Source organism: Drosophila mojavensis, unplaced genomic scaffold (assembly GCF_018153725.1).
Source record: "Drosophila mojavensis isolate 15081-1352.22 unplaced genomic scaffold, ASM1815372v1 contig_36, whole genome shotgun sequence".
NCBI classification, from domain to species: Eukaryota; Metazoa; Arthropoda; class Insecta; order Diptera; family Drosophilidae; genus Drosophila; species Drosophila mojavensis.
In genome coordinates, this window is record NW_025318858.1 from 19,598,500 (window position 1) to 19,614,502 (window position 16,003).

The 16,003-nt window shown below is 41.7% G+C and overlaps 5 protein-coding genes across 6 annotated transcripts; 1 reads left to right on the forward strand and 4 right to left on the reverse strand.

The window, feature by feature from the left end:
* Positions 1–672: 672 nt before the first annotated feature.
* LOC6577352 (intraflagellar transport protein 80 homolog) lies at positions 673–4,434 on the forward strand. The gene is made up of 6 exons (XM_002003283.3): positions 673–992; positions 1,072–1,528; positions 2,017–2,244; positions 2,308–2,687; positions 2,747–3,298; positions 3,823–4,434. Exons 1-6 carry the CDS (start codon positions 856–858, stop codon positions 4,415–4,417), a joined length of 2,349 nt encoding a protein of 782 aa, XP_002003319.1. The 5' UTR covers positions 673–855; the 3' UTR covers positions 4,418–4,434.
* A 227-nt stretch (positions 4,435–4,661) lies between these two features.
* On the reverse strand, positions 4,662–6,295 carry LOC26528535 (glyoxylate reductase/hydroxypyruvate reductase). Its single transcript, XM_032728414.2, is given in 4 exon segments — positions 4,662–4,951; positions 5,011–5,136; positions 5,217–5,548; positions 5,864–6,295. Coding segments are annotated over 4 exon segments (978 nt in total). The 5' UTR covers positions 6,265–6,295; the 3' UTR covers positions 4,662–4,832.
* A 943-nt stretch (positions 6,296–7,238) lies between these two features.
* Positions 7,239–10,602, reverse strand: LOC6577353 (glyoxylate reductase/hydroxypyruvate reductase). 2 transcript variants are annotated; one of them, XM_015165634.3, is made up of 5 exons: positions 10,503–10,602; positions 8,779–9,189; positions 8,377–8,714; positions 8,174–8,299; positions 7,239–7,492 (listed from the first exon to the last, which is right to left on the reverse strand). In XM_015165634.3, exons 2-5 carry the CDS (start codon positions 9,171–9,173, stop codon positions 7,374–7,376), a joined length of 978 nt encoding a protein of 325 aa, XP_015021120.1. In that variant the 5' UTR covers positions 9,174–9,189; positions 10,503–10,602; the 3' UTR covers positions 7,239–7,373. The 2 variants fall into 2 exon arrangements, with proteins under 2 accessions (XP_015021120.1, XP_043864486.1); XM_044008551.1 differs by lacking the exon at positions 10,503–10,602 and having other exon boundaries at positions 8,779–9,309.
* Positions 10,603–11,162: 560 nt separating this feature from the next.
* LOC6577354 (glyoxylate reductase/hydroxypyruvate reductase) lies at positions 11,163–13,253 on the reverse strand. Its single transcript, XM_002003285.4, has 5 exons — positions 12,732–13,253; positions 12,330–12,667; positions 11,642–11,761; positions 11,310–11,544; positions 11,163–11,236 (listed from the first exon to the last, which is right to left on the reverse strand). Exons 1-4 carry the CDS (start codon positions 13,211–13,213, stop codon positions 11,426–11,428), a joined length of 1,059 nt encoding a protein of 352 aa, XP_002003321.1. The 5' UTR covers positions 13,214–13,253; the 3' UTR covers positions 11,163–11,236; positions 11,310–11,425.
* Positions 13,254–13,861: 608 nt separating this feature from the next.
* Positions 13,862–15,444, reverse strand: LOC6577355 (glyoxylate reductase/hydroxypyruvate reductase). Its single transcript, XM_002003286.4, has 4 exons — positions 14,908–15,444; positions 14,485–14,822; positions 14,254–14,379; positions 13,862–14,126 (listed from the first exon to the last, which is right to left on the reverse strand). The coding sequence occupies exons 1-4, from the start codon at positions 15,396–15,398 to the stop codon at positions 14,008–14,010; spliced, it is 1,074 nt and encodes a 357-aa protein (XP_002003322.1). The 5' UTR covers positions 15,399–15,444; the 3' UTR covers positions 13,862–14,007.
* Positions 15,445–16,003: the final 559 nt, after the last annotated feature.

Here is a 16,003-nt window from a genome sequence, read left to right on the forward strand (position 1 = left end):
TTGAGTTATCTATCAAAAGTAAATCTAACCACAGCGGATGTGCAACTTATTAAAAAACACACAGACAATTAGAATAATTAAGAAATTAAAAAGCTCTGATGTAAATCTTCAAAATGATGTCACAAAACGGCGACTATACTTAATGTAATATAATTGTTAAACATGTCTATACTCGGTCCTTAATATTCAACATTAAGTATGTCCATAAAGTAGATCAGAAACGAGCATCAGAAATTTCATTTTCATTTTTAACTAGATGAGTTAATATATACATATACGTATATCCAAGCTGTTATACCTATGGATACAACTGGAACTTGAGGCTTTTTCCTTATGATTCGAGGTTAGTTTATTGCAATCTACAATGCATAAGCCTATAACTGAATTATTTCACTGTCTTACAATGAAATACTTCAAATACGGAAAATAACGAAATTTTCAGCTCAAAATTTAGTAATCTTAGCGGAAACTATGTACATGAGGATATAGACAAGGAACTTGGTACACTCTATGTTCATAGTGGAAAAAAAATGTTTACCGATAAAATTACTCAAACTAAGTTAATGTTCTTCATAAAAAAGGAGGAAGAATTGTACATAAATATTGACTTGATACTGCCAAAAACACCTACCTCTATGCAGTTTAGATTATACCTTCAAAGTCTTATAACCAAAAGTCAATATCCAAACCACTTGTTTAGTCAGTACACAAACCTTCAAATGCCTATCATTTGCAGCCCTGACAAACCTTAGAGTTTGAACCCCAATAGCAACCGGTAAAAAAATTACCATGGCAACAAGCACAAGCAAAACAAAATAAATAATTTCTACAGAAAAAGCCGAAACAAAAAAAAAAATGAAACTCAAAACCCGCATTTGTAAAAGAAATTCAGCTAAAGTATCGGAAAATCCACAAGAGCGGATTAAACCATTAAATAGCTATCCGCTGAGCTGTGTGGACTGGAGCAGTAATGAGGAGATCTATTTTGTCAGGTAGCAGAGAAAATACATGCAGACTATCTTGTAAATGTTTGGTAAGCATCTAAGGGTTATACACATTAAATCCCAACAGCGATGATCACCAGATCTACAAGTGGAACGATGTGAGTCGCGATACTGTGGAGGTGGCCAAGCTGCCGGATGACTTTATACCCACGGATATGCACTGGCTGCTGTTGGGTGGCCGCAGCAGTGGCGGTGGCAAGGGCAGCGATACGCTGCTCATTTGCAGCACCGACGGACGCTTCGTCATATTGAACAAGAGTGCGCGGGTCGAGCGCAGCATTTCCGCCCACACGGCGGCAATTAGCTCGGGTCGCTGGAGTCCCGATGGCGCTGGCCTGTTGACCGCCGCAGAGGATGGCGTCATCAAGATCTGGTCGCGATCTGGCATGCTGCGCTCCACGGTCATACAGAGCGACGAGCCCATCCGCTGCGCCCGCTGGGCGCCCACCTCGACGGCCATTGTGTTTAGCCAGGGTGGCCACATCTCCATCAAGCCGCTAGCAGCCAATAGCAAACTGATAAGGGTGAGTTGTGGAGGGTAAATTTATTACATATATATACATGTATATGAGCCATCTGAGAGTAGAGTGATTAGTATGAGAGTAGAGTGATATAAAGGTTTTCAGTTATATTTATACTTCTCATATGGGAAATGGAACACTGATTATTCGAAATGATCGAGAATTCTTGTCTGAGAATTTGTATATAACGAGGGTCAACACAACAATTCTAAATCAACATGGCTTACATATTTGTCGATATTAGGCTAAGAATAAGGTCGTTTATTTATCAGATTCTTCCATACAGCTCAAAAGTAACCTAGATTGTTTTAATATAGAAATATACTTGTTTATCATGAAGCTGATCAGAGTGATAATACACATCGGTTTCCACAGTTAAAATTTGCACTAAATCCAAATACAGTGAACAACTAAATATTTATACAGTTACGTCAGTTCTCTAAAACACATTCAGAGGTAACCGAATCCGTTAATTTGATTATCCATTTCAGTGGCGAGCCCATGACGGTCTAGTGCTGTCTCTGAGCTGGTCAGGGCAGTCGAACATTATAGCCTCTGGCGGTGAGGATTTCCGTTTCAAGATCTGGGATGCCCAGGGTGCCAGCCTATATACGAGTGCGGCCGAGGAGTATGCCATAACGAGCGTGGCCTTCAATCCGGAGAAGGAGTACCTGCTGGTGGGCACCTTCAACATGCTTAAGCTGTGCCACAGCACGGGCGTAAGTGCCACGGCCAACGCAGCCTTGCAACGCGCCTGAATCTGAACCATCTTTGCCTTGCAGTGGTCCTATAGCAGTGCACGCTTCACGGCGCCGTGTGTGGGCTCCTTCTACACCTTGTCCTGGTCGGCGGATGGCACTCAGGTGGCCTGCGGCAGTGCCACGGGGCAGCTGATTGTCGGCTACGCTGTGGACCAGCAGCTCATCTCGCGCAACCTGAAGGCAACGAGCACGGGTCGCAAGTGCATTGCACTCCAGGACATCGCCAATGGCAGCAAGGATGTGCTGGAGTTTCCGCAGCGGGTCATCAACTTTGCCCTCGGCTATGGACATCTGGTGGTAGCCACCACCCATCAGCTGCACATCTATAACGAGAAGTACATCAACACCCCGATCATCATCGATGGCCGCAACGATGTGCGCGTCATTGAGGTGGGCAAGAAGTGAGTGGCCAAAGTTAAAATGCAATTGCCATTCTCTGAACTTGCCTCGCCCCTTTCAGGTACTTCATGGTGCTGGATGCCGCCTCCATTTGGGTGTACACCTACACAGGTCGTCTGCATCTCAATCCCCGCTATCCGGGCTCGCAGGCGCAGCTCCCGCTGCTCAACAGGCGCTCCATTTCCCTGGGACTCGATGTGCTGGCCATACGAGACAACTCGGAGACCTCACTGCTGCATCTCTTCGATCTGATTCCGGGCGCCTCACGGCAATACGAGCCGCAGTCCCTGAGAGCCAAGCAGCAGCTGGCCGAGATCGCTGCCTGTCGCGCCGGCAGTCCGGACGATCAGTTCATCGCCTTCATTGATACCAATCGAGAGCTGTACATCAGCGAGACACGAAACATTAGCGGCAACTCCTCGACAGATCGCGCGGCCAATGACTCTGACGAGATCCACAAAATCGGCACTCAGCTGACAGCCATCAGATGGGCCAGCGAGACGAACATCTTAGTAGGTGTGCACGACTCCTGCTACAGCATATGGTACTGTCCTGGCGAGGGCTCTGCCGATCCCACCATCATCGCCCTGACCACCATCACACTGGACACAGCGTACGTTCAATACCCTAAACACCAAAGCCGCTACGCTCAAGCATGAGAGTATTCTCCTGCCAGTCAACTTGCCAATCATATCAGTTGGTATTCTGAATGCCATCTGTAGGTTCTAATGGGCAGTTAATGTTCTTCAAGTTTCGGGAAAGACTTACTGTTAAAATGTTTCTATTGGTCGCTTATAGCTTGGCCAAGAAGTTCTCCTAGTTTGGGAATCACAATTTAAAATTTGTATTATGCTAACGTTTCAAAATACTATTTAATGTAACTGTTTTCGAAAGACTCGAGTTACTTGATTTTGGTCTTGAAATCAAAGATAGCTGAGGTTTACTAAAAAAGATTCCCATATCCCATAAGCTTGGCCTAAGCCCTAAGGTATCTTCAAGACTGAGCTTTGCATATTTTAAATTCAGAACTTTTTCTTCGCAAAGTACTCCGATCTAAACTTTCACTGCACTCTTGAATTGCTCCATTGTTAACATCCCATTGATTAAAACCCCCTTTGATTCTGCCCTCCTTTTCAGTGAGTTTGGCAAACACGTAGCCATCGATAGCTTTGAGGATGCCGTGATTACCTTTCGCTGCGCTGGCGCTCTGCTGCCGGTCAACGTGAACATCTACTGCGAGGTGCTGCATCGCACTCTGCAGGAGGGTCAGTGGCAGCAGGCACTAAGAATCTGTCGGCTGGCGCAGCACACGAGTCTGTGGGCCACGTTGGCCGCCGTCGCCACGCGCAAGCATCAGCTGCAGCTCAGCGAGGAGGCCTACTCGGCTGCCCTGCAGATCGACAAAGTGAGCTATCTGCAGTACCTAAAGACGTTGTCACCATCGAGCGCCGAGCAGATGGCCGAGAACTCGCTGATGCTGGGCCGCTTGCTCGAGGCGGAGACCATACTGCTGCACAATCGCAAATATGAGCAGGCCGTAGCACTGGCCCTGCGCATGCACAGCTGGAAGCGGGCACTCGAAATAGCACTGAAACATCAGGCGGAGCAGCCCGACTTGGAGCTCGTGCAGCGCGTGCTGCGGGAGCGACAGTGCTACCTGAAAGCCTTGCAGCGCGATGAGTGGGATGCACTGTATCTCAGTCAAATCAAAGACGGTAATGTTAGTGAATAAAAATGATCAACTCAAAAAAAAAAAAAAATAAATAAATAAATAAAATAAATAATAATAATTTGTTGTAGAATGAATTGCTGAAGGACAATAAATTGTCATCAAATTTAATAAGAAAGTAACGCAAGAGATCAATTAAAATTGGTAAGACTTTGGTATATTTGCCATCTTGTTGAAAGTTCTTAAAAGTTGCAAAGAGTGACTTTTAATGTCAGCTATTTGCGAAAGATTTAAGATTTTATCAAAGTCTACTACTTTTCTTTTATTTATTTTAAGTCTTTGGACTATCTACGTTTTAGTTTTAGTGGAATCGCAGATTCCAGAATTTCTTACATTTAACAATTACAAATATTCCCAAATTGTGTTTCAATTTTAACACTTGCACTTACATAATTTTAATATCCCGATTCGGCTCAGTTCAATAAGCTGGTCTAACCATGGGCTTATCCTCGATAGCATTTATAATATTATTCGCTGCCAGGAGACTCATTTCAATGGTTGTCTTCATGGTCTGGGTGCCCAGATGGGGCAGAACCACTGCAAGATAAATTGGCTTAGAATAGATTTTATTTAAATAAATTTGAAGTAAAACTCACCACAATTGGGCAGCTTAAGAATGAGACTATCTGCAGGCAAGGGCTCTGGAGTGGTTACATCTAGACCCGCAGCAAAGATTTGTCCACTGCTCAAGGCCTTATGCAAATCAACCTGATTAACCAGACCTGCAATAAAATATATATCATATAAATATATGTTATATTAGAGATATATATTATATCATTTATATATATTTAATACTCACCTCCTCTGGCCACATTGACAAACACTGCGCTGCATTTCATTTAAGCAAAGGCCTTGGCATTGAACCTCTCACGCGTTTCGTTGGTGAGTGGTGCAGCAACCACCAGAAAATCGCTTTCCTGCAACAGACGTTCGAAGGGCACGTGCTCTGCCTTGTAGTCTATATCGTTTTCTTTGCGATTCCGTGTCGTATAGATTATCTTGGCCACGTCCCAGCACTGCAAGCGCTTGGCTATAGCCTGGCTAATGCCACCAAAGCCAAAGAAACCAACAACTGAGTCCCGAATCTCCACGCCCATACGCCAATCAATTTGTTCCGTTAGCCACTGAGAGCTGTAAGAGATTGAATTCAAATTGAAATATAATTTATAAGAAATAATTAATAAATAATAAAATAAATAAATATGAAAATATAGATTAAAAAAAAGAATATTTTAATAAAAAAAAAAAAAATTAAAATTAATTAAAATTAAAAAGAAATAAAATAAAGTATTAAGACCAATTTAATATCACCTATGTATGTCTGTTTACATCTAATAATAATAACGTTTACCCTCGATCTCTATTCAAAAGTTTATGTTAAGTTGGCAGACCGCAAAAAGCACAAAAGCTCTTTGCACAAAGCTTTCACGCTCAGCTGCTACTTACGTCTCAATGTCTCTGCGACCCGCATGAAAATGTCGACCAGCTGCAATCATGAGGCCAATGGCCAGATCTGCCACCGAATTCTTTACCACGCCCGGCGTATGGCCCAATGGAATCTGGCGACGCTTGAATTCCTCCACATCCGCAAAGTCAATGCCCGAGGACATGGTGCTGACGGCACGCAGCTGCGGCCCGGCTGCATCGAGAATGGCCGCATTCAGCGGCTGATAGTGTGCCCAGAATATGGCATCGACACCGCCCACCTTCTCCAGTATCTCGTCGCGGCTGGGCGGCACACTCTGGCAGATGATAGTCTCGGCGCCGCGAGAGCGGAGCAACTGCAGCGCCGCCACCGGCACCTGTGGATGCGAGACGAGTACTTTGAACGCTCGCGAAACGCTCATTGTGAACTGAGCCACTCGGTATTTAGAGAAAAACTAAAGCGTGCCGAAGCGTAAACAATGATTGAGCTTTTTCTCTCAAGCTTTCACTAGCTTCTATCCACTCTCTTCTCCCTCACTGTTTGGCGTTTCTGCTCTTTGTAAAATAAACACTCAGAATTCAGGCAAAACTAACTTCATACAAAGTTTTCAAGCTCTCGTGCACCTTCCTCTATTGCTGTTGCTCTCCCGCTTCCTCTCTGTGCCTTATTCAGTCTGTTTACTGTTTCGTTCTTCTCTTTACTACTCTACTACCCTTACTCCTACTCTTGCTATCGCTGCTAATTAGCTTCCTGGATTTAATGAGAAATAACATATACATACGTATGTATGTAGGTTTTATTGACAGACTGCTCAAATGAAAACCTTGACAAGAGAAATCTACTATTGGATACTGCATATACATATGTATGTATATATGTATTTATACATATATACATAATATATACGCATACATATACATATGAATGATTTAAATAGGTCTTCCTGTTCAGTTTCGAGGCTAATTTCATAAACAAAATATTATATATTTTGTTACACATCTCCATGACTCAAGTCTTTACACTTTTCATTCTTTCAATATTTATATTAAAAATGATATATGTATAAGTAAACATATATACGAACATATGTATAGAGCTTAGTGAGCTATCTAGTATAATTAGACACGAGTTTTCAACAAAAATATGAGCTTGTCAAATAATAACCTTGATTTGACCTACATTTTTTTTATGTTAACTGTCTTTATTTGTATTTACAGCTAGGGACATACTATTGTAGATAATAGCCCAATAAGCTAACTTGGTTTTTGGTCAGCCGGATGAACAAGAATTTTAAGTCTGATTGATTGATTGATGGATTAAGATCGAAAGATCGATGACCGAGATAAGGTAATTTTATATATCTATAGTAAGACAAGATTGATAATGCAATAATAGTTAAGAATTTCTGTTTACTTTTTAATTTGTTGAGTTCACACAATTGTCTGCAATTAATTTGCATAGCACAGCTCGTCGTAGACCTTCAAAGCTTCCCATAGTTTTTCCATAATTCTTTTATAGTTTTCCCAGAGCTTAGTAAGCCGGCGAGAGCATGCGCTCACCCACCAAGCCGCGCAGCACATTGTGAGCGGCTATGGTGGCCATGTCGGAGCGGGTGCGATTGGTGGCAGATCCAATGTGGGGCAGAATAACTGAAATAGAAGTGAAGCGGTTGACCTTGAGTTGCATAAAGAGACATGTACTTAAATCTACTATACAGAAGAAACCCAACTGAGGCCAGCAGCGAGTTCTTTTTTTTCTGGAACTAGAAGTCAAACAAGGTATGCGGTAACAAAAGCTCAAAAACGACTCGATTTGCTATGAATCACAGTGGAACCTCGCTGCAATTAAGTGCAAGCTAAACGTAACAGGTGCTGTTTAATTTAATCAACCATGTGAACTATAATATATAGGTATATTGAAGGCAATGTTACCCTCAGTATAAACAAAATTTCCTGACCTTTTCATTTCAACAATTTTGGACTATATCTTGCCTAAGAGATAAGCTAACAAGATATACTGCCTAACATTAACTTGAATTTACATATGTTATACACAAAAAAAAGCGTCCTTTACCATTCACTACTACCTATAGAAAACATAAAGTTTGGTGCGCTCTAAGTGACAAAATAAACAGCAAACTTGTATGATGATAACCCAAAATTGTTTATAGATGACCTAAAAAGAACCTTGGCCATCAATTTACAAACTAAAACAACAACACAACTCTCTACAAAATAAAAACAGAAAGCGAGTGTAGATAAGAGTTGAGTAAGAGATAAGTTAGCTAACTGAAAAAGCATATATATATATATAGAGATAAATTCACTTACTGATATTGTCGAGTGTTAGCAACTTGCTATTGGGCGGCAGTGGTTCGGGATCGACAACATCGAGGCCAGCGGCAAAGATGCGGTTCGACCTGAGCGCATCGTACAGATCATTCTGATTAACAATCTCTGATGAAAGGGAATAATTTAAAATAAATGAAAAAATAATTAATTAAACAAAACATAATATAAAAGCTTTCACTTACTGCCACGTGCAATGTTGATCAGCACAGCCGTATTCTTCATCTTGTTGAAGGCGGTGGCATTGAAGACGCCCTGTGTGGCAGCTGTGAGTGGTGCGGCGATGACCACGAAATCACTCTTAGTCAGCAGCTCATTGAATTCCACTTTCTTGGCATTGAGCTCCTTTTCGGTCTCCCTGTCGATGCGACGCCGTGTGGTGTAGAGCACCTGATCGATATCGAAGCCAGACAGACGCTTGGCAATGGCCTGGCCGATGCCACCAAAGCCGTAGAAACCAACCACCGAGTCGCGCACATCCTGGCCCAGCATCCAGTTCAAATGATAGTTCTCCCAGTTACCCCTAAGCCAAGCCAAGGATAATTCATATTAACAATATTCAAGAACATATCGAAAGTCCCACTCACGTTTCGATCTTCTTGCGACCCTCGTGGAAGCGACGACCGGCTGCAATAAGCAGACCCACAGCCAGATCGGCCACAGCGTTGTCCAGCACAGTGGGTGTGTGACCCAGCGGTATTTTGCGGCGCTTAACCTCGTCCAGATCGACGTAGTCGATGCCAGCGGACATGGTTGAGATGGACTTCAGCTGGGGTCCCGCTGCATCCAAGACCTCGGCATTGAGAGCCTCGTGTCCACCCCACAGAATGCCATCGACTCCGCGGATCTTCTGCAACAACTCGGACCGCTTGGGCGGCAGACTCTCCACACGCACCAGCTCACAGTTCTCATTGAGCAGGTCAATGCCCGATTGGGGCACCTCCGGGTGCGTGATCAACACTTTGAATGGCTTGGCAGACATTGTCTTATTCTTGGCTCTGCGCAAAAGGGAAGCATCACTGGGTGTTAGCAACAGAGCAGCAACAAGTGCCAGCAGGGGCAGAACTTTAAATATCGGACGCATACTGCTCAAAGCTAGGTTCGGCAAGTAACTGAGCTGAGCCGCTTACCCACCCCGACTTAAGTAGCGACTGCCTCTTGGAGAGCAGCCCAGGCCCCTGAAAGCCGCAGCTGCCTTTGACAATGAGAGCCGATAAACTTATGAACCTGTTTAGCATGCTAAGTGAGCTCTGATTCGATCTGAATCGGTGAGAGTGTGTGTGTGTGTGTGGGAATGACTGTGCTCTTTAGCGCCTATATCAAATACCGGTTTACAGGAAATAGAGAGGGGGTGAGAGAGAGAGATTGGAGAGTAGAGACTGCAACAGGAATTGATTACGGGTACAGGAATTAATTTTTAACTGAAATCACGACATATAGTCAAGGTAAATGCCAAATGATTTACTAAGTAAGAGAGAATTATAGAGCTGATAAATTGTGTGATGCTTATCAATAAGAAAAGGAGCTTTGATTGCCTCAAATTGTATAACGAAACAGACTACAAATAAATAAGCACTTTAATATTACTAACAATTTTATAGTTTCTTATTTTTTGGGAATATGCTTTTTTTAAAATTGATTTTATATTTAAAAAACTAAAATAAAAATAAAGTAGAAATATCAACTAATTATTTATAGATTCTTCGCATATTGCTTATATATGCTAAAAACCTAAAATTTTAATTTATAATAATTTATATATTTATTTTATATTATAATATGCAAATTTTTTTTTTACAAACAAAATTAATGTATTTACTACGAGTTATTTTTAATCCGATTTAATTAATAAAACTGTATTATTTCTTTGAACTTATCTTCAATTGTTAAATTAAATAGCTTTATTTATATTGACATATTTTTAATATATTTTTTAAAATAATTTTTATACTGACAAAAAAAATGTTTATTATCTGGTTATATATTTAATTTTTTAATATTTTTATCTTTCTGAATATTTCACAACTTGTATAGCAGAAAAAGAGCTCAATTAGCATTGTAAATGACAAAATAACAAATAAAACCAAAAACCAAAAACTTTGTCTCTGCGTTGGATCACTAAGAGCTCAATTTGCCCACAAATAATACGTCACTCAGCAAAATAATCATATAAGAAAAAAATTAACTGAACTGCTGCTTGCCTTATTTCCAACTGAAATATCAACAGAGCTTACGGCAAAACTTGCTGAAAGCTCTTAAGTGCTTCAATCACTCTCTCTCTCTCTCTCGGTCGCTCTCTCATTCCACTTACCCACTGTTACTCAGCTGGCAACGGGGAAACTTAACAGCTGCACGTTTGCCGGTCGACTGATTGGAAACATAATCAAAGGCTACCTTTTTATACAGTTACTAACTTTGGCAATACTCAGCACCAAGTTATTAATTGCTGATAAACGTTTTTTTTTCGATGAGCAATTGTGAAATAAAAATTGTTTATGATTAACGTGTATTGAATGCGTTTATAGCAATCGAAGCTCTGATTATCTTTTCAGCGATGGGGTCTAGCACATTTGACTTTATTTCCAGCCCTACTTCACTCTTTTTTACTTTTGTTTATCTCGCTCTACCAATGCAATGCAATTTGTTGCTCTTTTGCTTATCTAGTTTTCTTTGCTCGCTTCTTATCGGCATAGGCAGGCAGCTTTCTGTCTCTTTCGCTCTGTGTGAGATTGAGCGAACTCTTTAGCTGGCCAGCTGCTGAAACGAGCTGCGCGCCTGCTCAAAATACCAGTTGGGGATATATTCCCATGTCACTTGTGACGCTCGCATGCTAGCCAATTTCCAATTGGAATGGCACAACTATCCCCAGATTTAAGTGAAGTCGAGCCGCGTAGCCGCGAACCGCTAAGCTCCACTATTATAAATATATTTAAAACTTTCCAGTTGTTTACGTGAGGAAAACATTTATGTCTAGATTTCTAAGTAAACAATTTTCCTATATTTTGACATAACCTTGCTTAGGATATTTCGAAAAAGTCTGAAATGCTGAAAGAGACGAGCAATTGTAAAAATATTAGTTATTAGGGTCAGGAGATCTTAAATGGAAAACAGCTCTTACTTTTTTTTATAAATTTCTTTAATTCATAATTATGCACACACTTGTTTGCAATTAATTTGCATAGCACTATTCATTGTAGACACTATAGATTTTCCACAGGTTTTTCCATAGGATTCCTAGTATGCCGGCGATAGCAGGGGCTTACGCTCCAAGCCACGCCGCAAATTTTCAGCGGCTACGGTGGCCATTTCATAACGCGTGCCATAGGAGGCGGGTGCAATATGGGGCAGAAGAACTAAAATAGAAGTGAAGCAGTAGATAGGAGAAGCAGAACAGATAAATATGTAGTTTATTTTGATCGTGCTAATACTCGTAGGGATAAATGCACTTACTGGCCTTGTGGAGTGGAATATTTTTAATGGTCAGTGGTTTGGGATTGATTATATCGAGGCCAACCGCAAAGATGCGATTCGATAGGAGCGCAACTATCAGATCCAGCTGATTGACAACCTCTGAATTAACAAGAGTTAATGAAAGGAGAATATTGAAATATCACATTAACCACAATAATTAAATTATTTTAATAAAAACTAAGAAAGCTTCAGTCGAGACACCTTGATTAACAGATTTACAAGGAAGAGGATGAAGTTGGAGCTGGTATCCAAAATGTAAGTATATCGAAATTGTAAAAAATGTACATGAATCGGAAAGCAACATTTGGAGAATAGAGCGCAAAATGCTTGAGATATAATTTTGTAATATATGTTTTAGAAGGTTCTTAGCCGATAGCATTAAAAAAAGAAATGTTATCGATATTTACAAATAAACTGGCTGTGCACGTGCTATACAGGAACCAACCATACATTATCAATTAACTCTCTAGCTCCAAACGTTTCTGAGATTGATGGCTCGTTACCCTAATCAAGACTATACATATGTACTTAATGGGGTCTGTTACGCAAATTATACCCTGAGTTTCCAATTTAAATGGGTTCAGGGTGTTAAATGTAAATGAAATAAATAAATAACTAAATAAATAGATAAATAAATAACTTAAAACGAAATAGATAATCCACTTACTGTCATCTCCAATGTTGATCAGCACAGCCGTATACTTCATCTTGTTGAACGAGGTGGCATTGAAAACGCCCTTTGTGGCAGGTGTGAGTGATTCGGTACTGACCACGAAATCGCTCTTAGCCAGCAGCTCGTCGAAGTCCACTTTCTTGGCATTGAGCTCCTTTTCGGTCTCCCTCTTGATGCGACGCTGTGCGGTGTAGAGCACCTGATCGATATCGAAGCCAGACAGACGCTTGGCAATGGCCTGGCCGATGCCACCAAAACCGTAGAAACCAACCACCGAGTCGCGCAAATCCCGGCCCACCATCCAATTCGGAAGATTATTCTCCCACTTACCCCTAAGCCAAGCCAAGGATAATTCATATACTCAATATTCAATAGCATATCCCAAGTCCCACTCACGTTTCGATCTTCTTCCGACCCTCGTTGAAGCGACGGCCTGCTGAAATAAGCAGACCCACCACCAGATCGGCCACAGCTTTGTTCACTAAAGTGGTCACCTGACCTAGCGAAACATTGCGGCGTTTCACCTCGTTTAGATCGACGTAGTCGATGCCGTCGGTCATGGTTGAGATGGTCCTCAGCTGGGGTCCTGCTGCATCGAGGACCGTGGCATTGATAGCCTTTTTAACGGCCCACACAATGCCATCGGCTCCGGGGATCTTTGCCATGATATCGGTAAGTGTGGGCTCCGCGTGCACCAGCTCAATATCGTCCTCTAACAGATCAATGACCCGTTGGGACGCCTCTGTGCCCGTGATCACAACTTTGAATGGCTTGCCACACTTATTGTTACCGCTGCGTCGAAAGCAAGCATCACAGGGTGTTAGCAACAATGCAACAACAAGCGCCAGCAAGGGTAGAACTATAAATATCGAAGACATACTGCTCAGAACGAAGTCCAGCAAACAACTAAACTGATCCGCTTATCCACACCGACTTAAGTAGCGAAAGCCTCTTGGAGAGCAGCCCCCTGAAAGCCGCCTTTGGATATATCTGTGTGTGTGTGTGTGTGTGTGTGTGTGTGCTCTTTAGAAAGGTTGTGATAGAGGGAGGTAGGGAGAGAGCGAATTAGAGATATTGATAGAGGAAGAAGAGGTAAAGAGATCGGAGAGCAGAAATCAGATAATTTGATATGCCGAGCCACACTTTATTTATTATTTTTCATATTTTCATATCGTTCTAGATATTTGTCATGTTTAATTAACATTGTAAAGATCAAAAAAACGAACGAAATCAAATTATTATTGGTCTCTCCCTATGTTTGTGGTGGATCACTAATAGCACATCTAATACGCCACGGCAAAATAAATTTAATTTAAGCCAAGCGTCCGTACGAACAGACGTATAGATGGAATATTTTCTATATACATATGTACATATATATATATATATATATATATATATATGTATATCCTAGGAAACTGTTGAAATTTGAAACACATACTCGGGTTGGCAACCCGATGTGGCGTATATATCTACGCCCATTGGTGGGCGTGTATAAATAAGAAAACTTTCTACAGTTTTAGAGCTCTTATTATTATTTTTTTTTTATTACTTTTATTCATATTTATTCACACAATTTCTTGCAATTAATTTGCCAAGCACTACTTTTTGCAGGCTTTCTAGGTTTACCATAAGCTTTCCAAAATTCTCCCATAGTATTCCCGTAGGTTTCCTAGTAAGCCGGCGAGGGCATGGGCTCACCCGCCAATCCGCTCATAATATTACGAGCGGCTATAGTGGCCATGTCCTTACTCGTGCGATAGGAGGCAGATCCAATGTGGGGCAGAAGAACTAAAATAAAAGTGAAATGGTTGACCTCAAGTTGCATAAAACCATAACTTAAAATGCATGTACTTAAAGAAGAAGGCCTTGAGCTAACTATACATATGATATATATATTAGGGATAAATTGACTTACTGGTATTGTTGAGTTTTAGCAGATCACTAGCGATTGGCAGTGGTTCAGGATCGAAAACATCGAGGCCAGCGGCAAAGATGCGATTCGTACTGAGCGCTTTGTACAAATCAATCTGATTAACAAGCTCTAAAAACACAAGAAATCAAAAAGGGATGAAAGAAAGACTTTTAATAAAAAATAAAAATAAAATAAAAAAAATAAAAAGGTAAACAAAACGAAAGAGTTACTTACTGCCGTTTGCCACGTTGATTAGTACACCCGTATTCTTCATCTTGTTGAAGGCGTCGGCATTAAAGACGTTCTTTTCGCCAGCTTTGAGTGGTTCGGTGATGACCACGAAATCGCTCTTACCCAGCAGCTCATTGAATCCCACTTTCTTGGCATTGTACACTTGCTCGATATCCTTATGAACACGACTTAGTGAGGTGTAGAACACCTGACCGATGTGGAAGCCAGACAGACGCTTGGCAATTTCCTGGCCGATGCCGCCAAAGCCGTAGAAACCAACCACCGAATCGTGCACATCCTGGCCCAGCAATAGGTTCACACTATTACTGTCCCACTTACCGCTAAGCCAAGCCATACATATATATATATATATATTACTCAAGATTCATATACATTATTCAATAGCTTATCCCAAGTGCCACTCACGTGTCGACCAGCTTGCGGCCCTCGAAAAACCGACGACCTGCTGCGATGAGCAGTCCCACCGCCAGTTCGGCCACAGCTTTGTTCCTTACATTGCCCGCGTGGCCCAGCGGTATTTTGCGGCGCATCACCTCTTTTAGATCAACAAATTCGGTGCCAGGGGTCATGGTTGAGATGGCCTTTAGCTGGGGTCCTGCTGCATCGAGAACCGGGGCATTGAGGGTCTGATTTACGGCCCACAGGACGCCATGGACTCCGCGGATCTTCACCATGATATCAGCAAGTGTGGGCGGCACAGCCACACGCACCAAGTCATATTCCTCCTCCAATAGGTCAATGGCCGCGTCGGGCACCTCCGGGCTCGTGATCAATACTTTGAATGGCCCGCTGCAGCTGCTCCTATCCAGGCCTCCACGAAAGCAAGCATCACATGGTGTTAGCAACAGAGCAACAAGAAGCGCCAGCAAGGGTAGAACTATAAATATCGAGGACATACTGCTCAGAACGAGGTCCAAAAAGCAACTAAGCTGATCCGCTTGTCCACACCGACTTAAGTAGCGGAAGCCTTTGGAGAGCAGCGCAGCCCCCTGAAAACCGCCTTTGGATATATCTGTGTGTGTGTGTGTGTGTGTATGTGCTCTTTAGAAAGGGTGTGAGAGAGGGAGGGAGGGAGAGAGGGAGATTGATGGAGGGGGGAGACGGAGAGAGATCGGAGAGCAGAAAATCGGACAATTTGAAATGCCGAGCAACAGGAATTCGTCACAGGTGAAGGAAATTATTTCGAGCTCGAATAAACGGCTTATAGATGAAGGAACTATAAAAGTAAGTCCCGAATGATTTAAGTGAGATAGAATTTTAAATAAGAGTGTCATTACTGCTTATCATTAAAAAATAGGAGCTTTGATTCACTTAAATCTGATAACAAATAAGAAACTTCATATAAAACTATCAATTTTATACTTTTACCAATTGTTTCATTTTCAATTGATTTTTTATTTGCAAAAAAAAAAAAATAAAATAATTAATTTCGTAACATTGAAACATTCCATAAGAAACGGCTCGATTGGCATTGCGAAATCACCCAGAGAGGCTAAGAAAT

Excerpts from the sequence above, each read along its gene's own strand:
- LOC6577352 (XM_002003283.3), top strand. The coding sequence starts at position 856 with ATGAAACTCAAAACCCGCATTTGTAAAAGAAATTCAGCTAAAGTATCG. Across the intron at positions 1,529-2,016 it reads CCAATAGCAAACTGATAAGG|TGGCGAGCCCATGACGGTCT; the intron begins GTGAGTTGTGGA and ends TATCCATTTCAG. Across the intron at positions 2,245-2,307 it reads AGCTGTGCCACAGCACGGGC|TGGTCCTATAGCAGTGCACG; the intron begins GTAAGTGCCACG and ends TTTGCCTTGCAG.
- LOC6577353 (XM_044008551.1), bottom strand. The coding sequence starts at position 9,275 with ATGCGTCCGATATTTAAAGTTCTGCCCCTGCTGGCACTTGTTGCTGCT. Across the intron at positions 8,715-8,778 it reads GGTCGCAAGAAGATCGAAAC|GGGTAACTGGGAGAACTATC; the intron begins GTGAGTGGGACT and ends GGCTTGGCTTAG. Across the intron at positions 7,493-8,173 it reads GCTAACACTCGACAATATCA|TTATTCTGCCCCACATTGGA; the intron begins GTAAGTGAATTT and ends CTTCTATTTCAG.
- LOC6577354 (XM_002003285.4), bottom strand. The coding sequence starts at position 13,213 with ATGTCTTCGATATTTATAGTTCTACCCTTGCTGGCGCTTGTTGTTGCA. Across the intron at positions 12,668-12,731 it reads GGTCGGAAGAAGATCGAAAC|GGGTAAGTGGGAGAATAATC; the intron begins GTGAGTGGGACT and ends GGCTTGGCTTAG. Across the intron at positions 11,545-11,641 it reads TATTCCACTCCACAAGGCCA|TTCTTCTGCCCCATATTGCA; the intron begins GTAAGTGCATTT and ends CTTCTATTTTAG.
- LOC6577355 (XM_002003286.4), bottom strand. The coding sequence starts at position 15,398 with ATGTCCTCGATATTTATAGTTCTACCCTTGCTGGCGCTTCTTGTTGCT. Across the intron at positions 14,380-14,484 it reads AATCAACGTGGCAAACGGCA|AGCTTGTTAATCAGATTGAT; the intron begins GTAAGTAACTCT and ends TTGTGTTTTTAG. Across the intron at positions 14,127-14,253 it reads GCTAAAACTCAACAATACCA|TTCTTCTGCCCCACATTGGA; the intron begins GTAAGTCAATTT and ends CTTTTATTTTAG.